Source organism: Moschus berezovskii, chromosome 20 (genome assembly GCF_049115385.1).
Source record: "Moschus berezovskii isolate FMDL1 chromosome 20, NW_MosBer_1.0, whole genome shotgun sequence".
Lineage (NCBI taxonomy): Eukaryota > Metazoa > Chordata > Mammalia > Artiodactyla > Moschidae > Moschus > Moschus berezovskii.
The window spans coordinates 23,324,706-23,339,762 of record NC_142479.1 but is presented as its reverse complement, the minus strand read 5'-3'; the positions used below and the strand labels follow the sequence as shown (position 1 = coordinate 23,339,762).

Here is a 15,057-nt window from a genome sequence, read left to right as displayed (position 1 = left end):
ATGAAAGAATATGGTATATTTAATAGCTTAATAGTGAGATGTTTATACTTAATAGTGATAATTTTAGTGGATACAGGCAGGGCATAAGGATGAAAAATCAAGTCTTAAGGTTTTAAATGTAGGTGGGGTTAAGACGTGAAAGTGCATTTAGCAGCTATGTAACATTAGGCAAGTAATTTCATCTTCACAACCTGCTTAATATATGTAGAAAAAGTTTGTAAATGACAAAATAAGATACAAATATACTTTTGCTTTAAATGGTTTCTGAAAATTCAAGGTATTGCTCATACTGAGAGAAAAAATAATCAACTGAGGTAAAAATATTTATTTTCCTGAAATTCAGCATAGTAACTAAAAGTCAAGAATTTTAAAAACAAATATTCAGGTTCCCCTAGAAACTATTTGTTGAATATTAAAATTCTAATACAACAAACAGGTCAACCAACAGGGAGAGACAAAATAAGTAGATGGAATGCTTCAAGGACAATTTCCAGTGCAACTTGATGCCAAGTACAAGTGGGATTTCTAGGAAGAGAAGGGCAGCAACTTAACCGTATCAGTAGGTTAAACGTAGAACTAAATAATTCAGTTTGAACAGAAACAACTACAGAATATCATTCTGAAATGATGGGGAGTGGAGTAGGTGATGTGTTTTAGACTTACTTTAGCTGTTGCAGTCCTATGTCATCAGCATATGTGAATCTGAACACAAAAGCATTCTGGTCTGCTCAGGTATAAATAAGCTAATGTGAATAAACAAGACACAAGAAGAATATAATTTCTAGATTGGTTAGGGTAGGTAATGGTTAGCTGCAGGTCTTCTGGTTCAACTGAAAATGTGTCAAACGGCCATGTTTTCGTGATTTTGCCCTTAACCTGTGTTCTTCTATTTGAATTTTCTGAATTTTATTTGTATAGCTTCACAGGAAAAAACTATTATATGCATAAACTAATTACAATTTCAGAAATAGAAAATGATAAAATGTTACATTAGATTATAAATAATCTAATAATTTTAGTGTTAATAAATTTAAAGTGTTGATGTCTTGTAGGACAGCAGTCCCCAACCCTTTTGGCATCAGGGACAAGTTTCATGGAAGATAATTTTTCCACAGATGGCAGCTGGGGGGTGGGGTAGGGGAGAAGATGGTTAGGAGGGATTTCCAGTTTCACTGGCTGCTCATCTCCTGCTGTGTAGCCCAGTTCCTAACAGGCCATGGATGAGAATGAGTTGCGGAACCCCGCTGTAGGACCTCATGTGAAATTATGGTATAAAATGGTGTTTTAAAAACTAGTTCCACAAAGCACAAATCTTAATGGACCACAATCTTTGGAAAAAGGAGTATTATAATTAAATTTTACTGTCAGGGTGTTGAATTCTCTAGTACCATGAACACAGTTTATTTTTAATCGTTCTTAGTTTGCTTTTTATCCATAAAATCATCATTTGGGTTCTGATGTTCACAAGATAAAACTTTATTGTTTGGTGGTGAGCTTCTATTAACATCTACTGAGCACTTCTGTTGTATACTCACTGACCAATCATAAATCTTTGAACTTAAGCAAATATTGAGTTTCATTTACTTCACTGACTCTTTCAACTTTCACTTCTGACATCTATCACTGAGAATATACCAGTACCGAGTGTTCCAGTAAACTAAAATTCCATCAAATTTATTTATAAGGAATAAAGCAGCAAGACTAGATGTACACATAGTCCTGGCTGGAGATAATATTACAGTAGTGTTACATTAAATTTCACTCCACTTACCTACCAAGGGCCTGGTTTAACGCCCTGTATGCTTGAATTTCATACCATTGACGACCTGGTAAAAGACCTCTTAATTTTGAATGCTGATCATTATACTGTCTTTTTAGTTCAACCTATAATTTTAAAATATAAAGAATACAGTAGATAATTAAAGCTCATTTAAAAATCATATTAACTTCTAACATTTTGAATATCATTTAATTAGGGTAGAAAGAATTTTCAAAACAAACTTTTCTTTTGGTCATTTAAAACATTTCCATTCACCTTGCTGCTGCTGCTGCTAAGTCACTTCAGTCGTGTCCAACTCTATGCGACCCCATAGATGGCAGCCCACCAGGCTCTCCCGTCCCTGGGATTCTCTAGGCAAGAATATTGGAGTGGGTTGCCATTTCCTTCTCTAATGCATGAAAGTGAAAAGTGAAAGTGAAGTCGCTCAGTCGTGTCCGACTCTTAGCGACCCCATGGACTGCAGCCCACCAGGCTCCTCCATCCATGGGATTTTCCAGGCAAGAGTACTGGAGTGGGGTGCCACTGCCCATTCACCTTAACACTACCTAAATTCATACATGAACATAAGTAATCAGCTCTGTGTTTTAGACATAATTTATGTACGACAAAATTCTCAAACTTTTAATGTACATGTAGACAAATTTTAATAAATGTAACCACCATCACAATCATAATATAAAATATTTTCACTTCCTAAAAATTTTTTTCTATCCTTCTTCAGGCAATTTCCTTTATTGCTGACCTGGTCAATCAATGATCTGTTTTCTGTTTTGCTTTGTGTAGAATTCTATGTAAATGTTATTACACTGTGTGTAACCATTTGTGTCTTTTTTCATCTAGCATAATGAGTTTGGAATTCATTAATGTTGAAACATACATCAGTAGTTCATTATTTCATGTTTATCCAGCTTGATAATCTCTGCTTTTTAATTGGGATGTTTAGACTATTTATTCCGGAGAAGGCAATGGCAAGCCACTCCAGTACTCCTGCCTAGAAAATCCCATGGATGGAGAAGCCTGGTGGGCTGCAGTCCGTGGGGTCGCTATGGGTTGGACACGACTGAGCGACTTCACTTTCACTTTTCACTTTCACACATGGGAGAAGGAAATGGCAACCCACTCCAGTGTTCTTGCCTGGAGAATCCCAGGGACGGGGGAGCCTGGTGGGCTTCTGTCTATGGGGTCACACAGAGTCGGACACGACTGAAGTGACTTAGCAGCAGACTATTTATTCAATGTAATTACTGTCACACTCAGTTTTCAACAAGAAAATGGGTGCTAAGCTGCTTCAGTCATGTCTGACTCTTTGTGACCCTACAGACTTCAGCCTGCCAGGCCTCTCTGTCCATGGGATTCTCCAGGAAAGAATCCTGGAATGGGTTGCCATTTCCTTTTCCAGGGGATCTTCCCAACATCAGGATCGAACCTGAGTCTCTTACATCTCCTGCATTGGCAGGCAGATTCTTTATTGCTACTGCCACCTGGGAAGCCCCAATTACTGTCATGATTTGGTTTAAATCTACGGTATAGAAAACACATTCTTCTCAAATACATATCAAACATTCTCCAAGATAGACTATATGATGGGCCACAAAATAAGTCTTAAGAAATTTAAGACTGAAATTACATCAAGTATCTTTTCCAACTATAATGGTAAGAAATTAGAAATCAGTAACATTAGGAAAGCTGAAATATTCACAAATATGTGGAAATTAAAGAATATATACCTGAACAATCAATGGGTCAAAGAAATCAAAAGAAAAATCAAACAGTATATAGACACAAACAAAAATGGAAACACAAGAAACCAAACTATGGGATGTAGCAAAAGCAGTTCTAAGAAGTCTATAGCAAAACAAAATGCCTACATTAAGAAAAAATAAAGATTTCAAATAAACAACAAAATTTTACATCTTAAGAAATGAGAGAAAAAGAACAAGCTAATCTCAGCAGGAGGGAAACTACTAAGACAAGAGCAAAAATAAATGAAACAGACCAGAAAAAACAACAGAAAAAAAATCAATAAAACTAAGGGTTTTTTTAAAAGATAAATAAAACTGATAAACTTTTGCTAAATAATTAAGCAAAAAAAAGGAGTCAAGCAATGTTACAAATGAAAACAAAGATTACAACTGATACTACAGAAATACAAAGAAGTGTAAGAGACTACTATAAATAGCTATTTGCTAAAAAGTGGATAACCTAGAAGAAATGGATAAATTCCTAGAAACAATCAACCTAACAAGACTAAATCATAAAGACACAGAAAATCTGAACAGACTTCTATAAAAGGACATTAAAGCAGTAGTCAAAAACCTCTCAAACAAAGAAAGGCTCAGGACCAGATAACTTCATTGGTGAAATGGAAATTCTACTAAGCATTGACACCATTCTACTAAGAATTGACACCAATTCTTCTCAAATGATTCAGTTAATACTGAAGAGAGGGGAACATTTCCAAACTTACTTTAAGAGATCCCCATTTCTCTCACACCAAAGCATGTAGGGACACTATAAAAAGAGAAAATTATAGGCCAGTATTTTGAGTGGCAAAAAAACTCTCGACAGAACAGTAATAGGATCATACATCATGATCAAGTGGGATTTATCCCTGAAATACAAGTTGGTTCAACATACATAAATCAATAAATGTGACACACCACTACCACAAAATGAAGGATAAAAATATTATCTCAATAGATGCAGTAAAAGCATTTGACAAAATTAAACATCCTTTCAGATAAAAGTTTTCAAAAATGAGGCATAGTGAAATGTAAACTCAACATAATAAAGGGCATAGAGACAAGCCCATAGATAACATCATGCTTAAAAGTGAAAAGCTAAATGTTTTTCCTCTGAAGTCAGGAAGGAGAGGTGCCCTCTCATACCACTTCTATTTAACAAAGTACTAAGTCTTAGCCAGAGCAGTTAGGCAAGAAAAAGTAATAAAAGTCATCCAAATCAGAGAGGAAGAAGTAAAACTGTTTGTTTGCAGATGACATGATCTTATATATAGAAAATCCTAAAGATCTACCAAAAAACTCTTAGAACCAATAAATGATTTTGTAAGGTTGCAAGATACAGCAATCAACATACAAAAATCAAAATAAACATACTAAATAGTGTTTCTATACACTAACAACAAACCATCCAAAAAAAAGAAAAAGAAGAAATGAGGAAAACAACCTCATTTACCATAGCAACAAAAAGAATAACATTCTTTGGAATAAATTTAGCCAAGGAGGTGAAAAACCTTTACCCTAAAAACTATAAAACACTGATGAAAGAAACTGAAGAAATACAAATAAATGGAAAGATCCTGTGTTTATGGATAAGAATAATTAGTATTATTAAAATGTCCTTATTACCCAAAGTGATCTACAGGTTTAATAAAATCTCCATCAAAATTAAAGTGACATTTTTTACAGAAATAGAAAAACAATTCTAAAATTTCTTTGGAACCACAAAAGACCCTCAATAGTCAGAACAATATTAAGAAGAAAGAACAAAGCTGAAGGCAACACATTTCCTAATTTCAAACTTTGGTAATCAAAAGTTTGATTTACATCAATTTATAAATTTTATTTATATTAAAAACTTTAGTAATAAAAACAATATGGTACAGGCATAAAATCACTCAGGCCAATGGAACAGAAGAGAAAGTTCATAAATAAATCCACACATATATGGTTAATTAATCTTTGACAAGGGCAACAGGAACAGACAACGGAGAAATGGATAGTCTCTTTAGGAATGGTGGTGGGAAAACTGGATATCCACACACCAAAGAATAAAACTGGATCCTTATCTTATTCACAAATGGCCAGTGGGTATATGAAAAGGTGTTTAACATCACTAATCATTACCAAAATGACAAAAGATGACAAGTGTGAGCAAGGGTATGGAGTAAAAGGAACACTTATACACTGCTGGTGGGAACATAAGTTGGTATGCTAAGTCACTTGCTGCTGCTAAGTCACTTCAGTCATGTCCGACTCTGTGTGACCCCATAGACGGAAGCCCACCAGGCTCCCCTGTCCCTGGGATTCTCCAGGCAAGAACACTGGAGTGGGTTGCCATTTCCTTCTCCAATGTGTGAAAGTGAAAAGTGAAAGTGAAGTCGCTCAGCCGTGTCTGACCCTTAGCGACCCCATGGACTGCAGCCTACCAGGCTCCTCCATCCATGGGATTTTCCAGGCAAGAGTACTGGAGGGGCTTGCCATTGCCTTCTCCGATAAGTTGGTATAGCCATTATAAAAAATGGTATGGATAGTCCCCCAAAGAATTAAAAATAGAACTATCATATAATCCAGCTATCCCACTATTGGGTATATGTCTAAAATAAATAAAACCAGTCTTGAAGAGATGTGGGCAATCCTACGTTCACTGCAACATTTTTCACATATATGAGATATGGAAACAACCCAGATGTCATTGACGAATGACTGGATGGATAAAGAAAGTGTAAACTATACACACACATGTGCACATACAATGGAATATTATTCGGCCATAAACAGGAAAGCTTGTCATTTGTAACAACATGGATGAACCTGGAGGATGTTATACTAGTGAAATAAGCCAGACATAGAAACACAGCCATGACTTCACTTATACGTGGCATCTAAAAATGCTAAACATATTGAACTCCAAAGTATGTGGTTAGGTAGTAGGTGAGGGGTAGAGGAAATTGGGAGATACTAGGTAAAAGAGTATAAATTATCAATTACTTTCAGTTATAAGATGAATAAGTTCTGGGATCTGAATGTACAGCATGGTGACTATACTCAATAGTAACGTATTGTACACTTGAAATATGCTAAGGCCTTAAGTGTTCTCACCACACACTGAAAAAATAGTAACTATGTGAGAAAATGTTTATGTTAATTACCCTGATTATAGTAATTTTACAATATAAATTAAGTCACCACATTTTACACCTTAAATATATGCAATTTTTGTCAATTATATCTCAAAGAAACTGGGGAAAAAAGAGGTCCATACAGTGCTGTCGGAGAAGGCAATGGTAAGCCATAACAGTACTCTTGCCTGGAGAGTCCCATGGATGGAGGAGCCAGGTGGGCTGCAGTCTGTGGGGTCGCTAAAGGTTGGACGCGACTGAGCGACTTCACTTTCACTTTTTACTTTCACACATTGGAGAGGGAAATGGCAACCCACTCCAGTGTTCTTGCCTGGAGAATCCCAGGGACGGGAAAGCCTGGTGGGCTTCCGTCTATGGGCTCACACAGAGTCAGACACGACTGAAGTGACTTAGCAGCAGCATACAGTGCTGTGCCAAACTATCTGTCGGCTTTGATCCTGGTTTTGAAAAGATGGATCCCTTATTTCTGTGGTAAAAATCTTTCCTGGCCTCAAAACAGACCATAAATAACAATGAAAATCAAATGAAATACTGGAGAAGTTCTGTTACCTAATACACAATGAGCTCATACACAATCAGTAACAAAATTTCACCACTGAAAGTGAACAGTCTGTGAGAAAGCAAGTCATCAAAGATGAATGATAAATGGTAACTGACATGAAAAGATGTTCAACCTTATTAATAAACCAAGAAATGCAAATTTAACCTTTCCATTGTTTTCATTTGTAGAATACCAAAAATCATTTACCAAATGTGTTTATATTTTCCAATAACTATAGATAAATATTAGTATGTACATGGATATTCATTACATCTTTGTATTGAAGAAAATTAAGAAACAATCTAAATGGACATCAAATGGATCAATGAAATAAATTACATTTATTCTGAGATAAATATTGGGTTATTATACAAAAAGAAATAGATCTGTATGTTCTGACATGAAAATTTAACCAAGATATATATTTTAAATAAAAAATAAAGTAAAACACACACAACACATACATACAAATGGCAAGGTATCACGTTAGAAATAAGGACCACAATTTAGAGCAATGCTAGTTTTAAACTACCCCCAAAAAGATTTAAACCAAACCCTAACAAGAATCTGGAGAAGGAAATGGCAACCCACTCCAGTACTCTTGCCTGGAGAATTGCATGGACAGAGGAGCCTGGTGGACTGCTGTCCATGGGGTCACAGAGTTGAACACAACTGAAGCAACTCAGCATACATGCATGCACTGGAGAAGGAAATGGCAACCTACTCCAGTATTCTTGCCTGGAGAATCCCAGGGACAGAGGAGTCTGGTAGGCTGCCGTCTATGGGGTCGCAAACAGAGTCAGACATGACTGAAGCGACTTAGCAGCAGCAGCAGCAGCTAACAAGAACCACAGGAAAACAATTCAAAGACTGCACTTTGATTTTTTCCCACATCTCCCCAAATATATTGTCAAATTGTGTCTATATAAGTTCAAAATGATCAGTTACTGATTTGCCTAAAAAATAAAAATCAATATTCTCGAGAATAACAGAATCCAGAATCTCTATTATGTACCATTCACAATGTCCACTCTACAACAGGAATTACTGGAAAGATATCAGTAATCAAGGAAAAAGCAAGCAGTCAGTAGAAACCAATTGAAAAAGGGCTCAGCCATTGGAATTAGCAAAGACTTTAGCTGTTATAAATATATTTAAATAACCTAAAAACGTATGGTTTAATGACTAGACTTCAGAGAATCTCAGCAGAAAAATGGAAATATAAAAAAGATCCAAATATAAATTAAAAAAATAGAATAGCTGAAAAAAATTCACCGAATGGGTTTAACATAATGGAAAAGGCAGAAAAATTACTCAGTAAATCTTAAGACAGATCAATAGAAATAATGAAACATCAATTAGAGCAAAATAACTATACACACTGAAGACGCTGGTTAGTGTAAAAAAATCAAAGCATACAAAAGCAGTTGATGATGATCTAAACAAATTTAAAAATCAAGGTTGAAATAGTACTAATGCATTTGATACAATATTTACTGCCTCAAAGGCTCCACTATTAAAGGACATCAAGAATTTCTCATTTTTCCGAGTGACTGTATCTACATTCATCTTCTATCTAGACAATAACACATAGACTGTGTTAAATTTAACTTCTGCATCTTTTCTGGACTATCTAGTCCTTGAAGTTGATATTATAACCATATAATTTTTCAAAGAGACTCAATTAATTACAGGGCATAAAACTACATTCCTAGTAGTAGAAGTGTCACACCAAAGGGTACCACACACCCAGTCTTCATCTGGTCTTCTTAATCTTTAAAATTATATCATTTCAAAAGAGATGAACATATACACGATCAGAACATATGGTATACACAAATCAGACTGACCTATTCAAATATATAAGTTAATGAACTTTTTCCTGTAAAAAGTAAAACACAAGCTATTTTTTAAAATTGAAATACAGCTAATTTTGGGGGGTTCCCTGGTGGCTCAGGCAGTAAGGAATCTGCCTGCAATGCAGGAGACCTGGGTTAGATCCATGGGGTGGGAAGATTCCCTGAAGAAGGGAACAGCTACCCACTCCAGTATTGTGGCCTAGAAAATTTCTTTGATAGAGAAGCCTAGCAGGCTACAGTCCATAGGGTCACAAAGTTGGACATGACTGAGCTACTTTCAGTTTCACTTTTCATAGTTAATTTACACTGTTGTATTATAAAATGCAATGGCCACCTAATCCAGTATTCTTGCCTGGAGAATTCCATGGACAGAGGAGCCTGGCGGGCTACAGTCCATGGGGTCGCAAAGAGTCAGACATGACTGAGCGACTAACATTACATTACATTATTATAAAATGCAAGTTCTAAGTGAAAGGAAATAATGTATCATGATTTTACATTTTTCACACTGAATGAAAAAGGGGAGTTATGCTTTAAGCTGCTTTCAAGAATGCTGCAGAAACATTAAAAATATGCATCTAAAGTATAAAAATTGATATAGTGAAAAGAAGAAATTTTTGGTAACAAAAAACCCCCACTAAATTCTGTTCAGTATTTATAATTTTGGCTGTGTGCAAGGTTATCTGTGATAGGCAGTAAGAATAGAAAGGTAAGTGAAAAATATTTTCTGCCTAGAAAGAGCTTACAAGAATAGAAACGAATGAGTATAAACGGCCATCAAGTAAATACAAATGTAACTCTTGATGACAGTGTACAAAAGTTAAGAAACAAAATCATGCCATGTATTTGGTACAAGGGTAACAAGGACGAGTTGACTCACTGGAAAAGACTCTGATGCTGGGAAAGGTTGGGGGCGGGAGGAGAAGGGGACGACAGAGAATGAGATGGCTGGATGGCATCACCGACTCTGTGGACATGAGTTTGAGTGAACTCCAGGAGTTGGTGATGGACAGGGAGGCCTGGCGTGCTGTGATTCATGGGGTCGCGGAGTGTCAGACACGACTGAGCGACTGAACTGAACTGAACTGACTGAACAAGGGCCTTACTGGGAAAGGCAAAGAGAAGGGAAAGGAGGACCAGTTCATAACACAAAGAACTTAAGTGACAAAGACGATATGGGGATGGGGCTCATTAGAGAGGGAAAAGTCAAAAATGACTCAACAGTTGTCAGCCACTGACAGAATCCAGTAACCCACCAAGAGAAGACAAAAAGTACATTTAAGGAAGAAGATAAACTTGGCTTAAGTCAAGTTAAATAAATAATTTCTAAACCAAGAATGGAAATTGGTAATGAGTTAGCTAATTAGAAAGTCAAAATTGGAAAAGTGGGGAATCAAAGATCTTATTAATAAATGATAACAACATCAAACTGCTATAATGTTCCATGCACAGTGCAGTGCTTAATATGCATCATTATCTCATTTAATTCCTACAACAATCTTAAAAAGATTTTTGAGACTTTTACTGTTACCCCATGACCAACCTAGACAGCATATTAAAAAGCAGAGATATTACTTTGTCAACAAAGGTCTGTCTAGTCAAGGCTATGGTTTTTCCAGTGGTCATGAAGGGATGTGAGAGTTGGACTATAAAGAAAGCTGAGCGCCGAAGAATTGAGGCTTTTGAACTGTGGTGTTGGAGAAGACTCTTGAGAGTCCCTTGGACTGCAAGGAGATTCAACCAGTCCATCCTAAAGGAAATCAGTCCTGGGTGTGCATTGGAAGGACTGATGTTGAAGCTGAAACTCCAATACTTTGGCCACCTGATGCGAAGATCTGACTCATTTGAAAAGACCCTGATGCTGGGAAAGATTGAGGGCAGGTGGAGAAGGGGAAGACAGAGGACGAGATGGTTGGATGGCATCACCGACTCGATGGACATGGGTTTGGATGGACTCCGGGAGTTGATGATGGACAGGGAGGCCTGGAGTGCTGCGGTTCATGGGGTGGCAAAGGGTTGGACACAAATGAGTGACTGAACTGAACTGAGTTATAAGTTATTTGAGGCAATACAGCAAATGCGTGCATGTGTGCTCAGCCATGTCTGACTCTTTGCGACCCCATGGCCTATAGCCCACCAGGTTCCTCTGTCCATGGAATTTTCCAGGCAAGAATACTGGAGTGGGTTGCTATTTCCTACTCCAGGGGATCTTCCCAACCCAGGGATCAAACCCATGTCTCTTATATTTATTTGCACTGGCAGGTGGCTTCTTTACCACTAGCGCCACCTGGTAAGCCCAATATAGCCAATATTAGGTTAAATAAACAAAATTCTATCTCCTCAGTCTTATTTTCTTTAAAATGAATTAACTTTTATGTATGAGTACATTATTTCAACTTGTTGAAAATTTTCAAGTCTTACAATCCAAATGGCCTTTAAAATACTGCCAATATTTTACCTAGGGAAATTGTTTTAGGTAAAAAGTAAAGAAAAAACAAACTTTTGAAAGTAAATGTATATAAAGGCTAACTCTGAAATACTTTTTATTATATAAAGAAGGAGAGTCTTAAAAATAAATTTAAAAATTGTCTTTGGGTGAACACATTTAATTAGGGAAAGCAAGAGTTTGGAAAAGGTAGAAAGCTAGTACACCTCATTTGAATGACATCAGAGTCTATTTCACTGAACACTTAGGAATTAACAGGCACAAAAATCAATGCCCAATTTAAAATGACATAAAGCATATGTGAAAAAGCCAGTTTCTCCTGCCAGCAAATAGCCTAAATGTTAAGTAAACCAAAGGCTGGAAGGGATTAGTTGAAATGTCAAAAGACAACCTTTTACTTTTACCTGCTCATCCTTATAAATACATTCTCATCCCTCAGGCATGCTTTCCAAACAAATAGTTTCAATGTGCAGCAGCAAAAGGCCCATGGCAAGTTCTGCCATCTTGTAACTGTCAAAGAGATTACTCTTTGATCTATTTGGGAGGTCATGTCCACATTCACATTAGCTATACAGTCTAACAGCATTATACCTGTTGACCAATGCTTCTTTAATGCCTAATGAGACAGACATTTTATATTATGGAAGTTAACTGTGAATATTTTTTCTAAGTTTTGACAGAAAGTAAACACCATAAAGTGAGCTCAAGTGTGGTTTGGAAAGATGATCTTTTAGACCAGTTAATATTACTTTTCAAATACATTTTACAAGGCTTTCCCAAAATAGAAAGCTATATTTAACTGTACCCTCTGGAAGGAGTTTAAACCACTTGCTACCCATCCCCAATAAATTAGTGTATGTGTAATTTTGGAGGGATGTGTGAACAGCAGAGAGAAGGCAAACTATTTTATCAGAGGCTGCAAACTGAGGCCCAAAGTTGTTTTTGTGTGGCCTGTCAGTTCAGTTCAATTCAGTCGCTCAGTCGTGTCCGATTCTTTGCGACCCCATAAACTGCAACACACCCAGCTTCCCGGTCCATCACCAACTCCCGGAGCTTATTCAAACTCATGTGCGAGTCGGTGATGCCATCCAACCAACTCATCCTCTGTTGTCCCCTTCTCCTCCAGCCTTCAATCTTTTCCAGCATCAGGGTCTTTTCAAATGAGTCAGTCCTTTGCATCATGTAGCCAGAGTATTGGAGTTTCAGCTTCAGCATCAGTCCTTCCAATGAATATTCAGAACTGATTTAGTTTAGGATGGACTGGTTGGACCTCCTTGTAGTCCAAGGGACTCTCAAGTCTTCTCCAAAAGCATCAATTCTTTAGCGCTCGCCTTTCTTTATAGTCCAACTCTTACATCCATACATGACTACTGGAAAAACCATAGCTTTGACTAGATGGACCTTTGCTGGCAAAGTAATGTCTCTGCTTTTTAATATGCTGTCTAGGTAGGTCATAGCTTTTCTTCCAAGGAGCAAGTGTCTTTTAATTTCATGGCTGCAGTCACCACCTACAGTGATTTTGGAGCCCAAGAAAATAAAGTCTCTCAGTGTTTCCACTGTTTCCCCATCTACTTGCCATGAAGTGATGGGACCGGATGCCATGATCTTAGTTTTCTGAATGTTGAGTTTTAAGACAACTTTTTCACTCTCCTCTTTCACTTTCATCAAGAGGCTCTTTAGTTCTTCTTCACTTTCTGCCATAAGGGTGGTGTCATCTGCATATCTGAGGTTATTGATATTTCTCCTGGCAATCTTGATGCCAGCATGTGCTTTATCCAGACTGGCATTTTTCATGATATACTCTGCATATAAGTTAAATAAGCAGGGTGACAATATACAGCCTTGACGTACTCCTTTCCCAATTTGGAATCAGTCTGTTGTTCCATGTACAGTTCTGACTGTTGCTTCTTCACCTGCATACAGATTTCTCAGGAGGCAGGTCAGGTGGTCTGGTATTCCCATCTGTAGCTTAAAACAATATGAACTATTTGCCAGCTCTCAACTAGCTCACTCATTTAAATAATCTATTTAACTCCTGTAACAGCTTGTGCTTGTAGTCCATTGGTTCAGGTGTTACACTGATTCACTAAACATTTTTCTCACAACTGGAGTTCAACATTCACACAAAATGAAAAACACTCTTAACATGGTAGTTTCTAGACAACTGAAAATATCTCTGCATCACAGGCTAACCTGATATAAGTACAGATGAGATCCTGAATAACAAAGATAGATAATCAAGACTGAAGTGGCACTTGGGGAATGATGTAAAAATACCCATTTAGCATACAAGCAAAAGTTTCATATGAATTTGGATTCTGATTTTACCATTACAAAATACTTGAGATCAAATAATAAGTTCCTTAAGTCCACTAATGACTCAGACTGACTGGAGACAGTACAAGTAGTATAATACTGATAACAGTAGTATATATGAAATAAATAAAAGGATTATACTTTATATGTCAATAAGAAATCTAAGTCACAATTTTGAACATTATTTTTTCAACTCAGTTAAACCCAACAGTGCTGGCCTTAAACATGTCTGTACAAGAGTACACTCTTACAAGCTTTATAACTAGCTTGTGAAGAAATAAAAGGTGTGATAAATACAAACTGAAACTATAAATGCATCCCTTCACTTTACTACTGCCTCATGTGAAAGATGATGAAATTTGTCCAAATTCATATATATATATTATTATTATTATTTCAGTAATAAATGCCTTCTTAAAAGCAAACAATATAGGCAGAATATACTTTTATTTTCTTGTATGTAAGCTTCATGACAAAAGTTCAAGCCTGGAAATAAGACTAAGAGTAAATAGTCAGCTAAACTTACTAATTAAAAATATTAAGAAAACTTTGCCTCAGAAAAATAAACACATTTATCTAGCAAACACTTAAGAAGAATAGTTTTATCTTTAGTCAAGGTACAGAACCTAAAATATAAACATTTATAGCAAACCAAATCTGGAAGACAGACACTGTGCATTAGAGACACTTATTGCTCCAGATCATCACAGTGTAAACACTTTTATCAGGGTATCACAATATAAATTCCAATGGTTAGAGTACTAAACTCAGCGTAAGATCTTGTATGTAAAGTAATTTAGCTAGATAAAAGGAGTATAGCTGGTTTTATTTCATCTGGCATATTTTCAAGATTTCTGAAACACCAAGTTAACCAAATATAGTATATATGGTTTTTTTAAATGGGGAAAAATGGGTTTCTGCCAAGAATTAAGAAACCAGGCTTCCTTTTAGACCTAAATACACCACAGACACACAGACACAGACACACACACACACTTGACATGGTTTTCTACTGTTACTTACTGTCCTTGTTACACTACTCTTAGAATTGACCACAGTGATCTACCAAGATATAAGAATCAAGACATAGTAACAGTAATATAACTATCTGACATACGCTTTAAGGCTGCTTTGAATAATTTACCTTTTCAGAAAAACTATATTAAACCTTGTGCCATAAATTGTCAGTGTTACAACAAATAGCCTAAAAATTTTAAATATAGAAGAGAACAG

General features: G+C 36.4%; 1 protein-coding gene across 1 annotated transcript in view; it reads right to left on the bottom strand.

Moving 5' to 3' along the window:
• Positions 1–15,057, bottom strand: part of BRIP1 (BRCA1 interacting DNA helicase 1) — a 211,222-nt gene that overhangs the window by 18,844 nt on the left and 177,321 nt on the right. Inside the window, exon 17 of the mRNA XM_055400032.2 lies at positions 1,772–1,884. Coding sequence (XP_055256007.1) covers positions 1,772–1,884 — 113 coding nt within the window. The remainder of the gene's footprint in view (positions 1–1,771; positions 1,885–15,057) is intronic.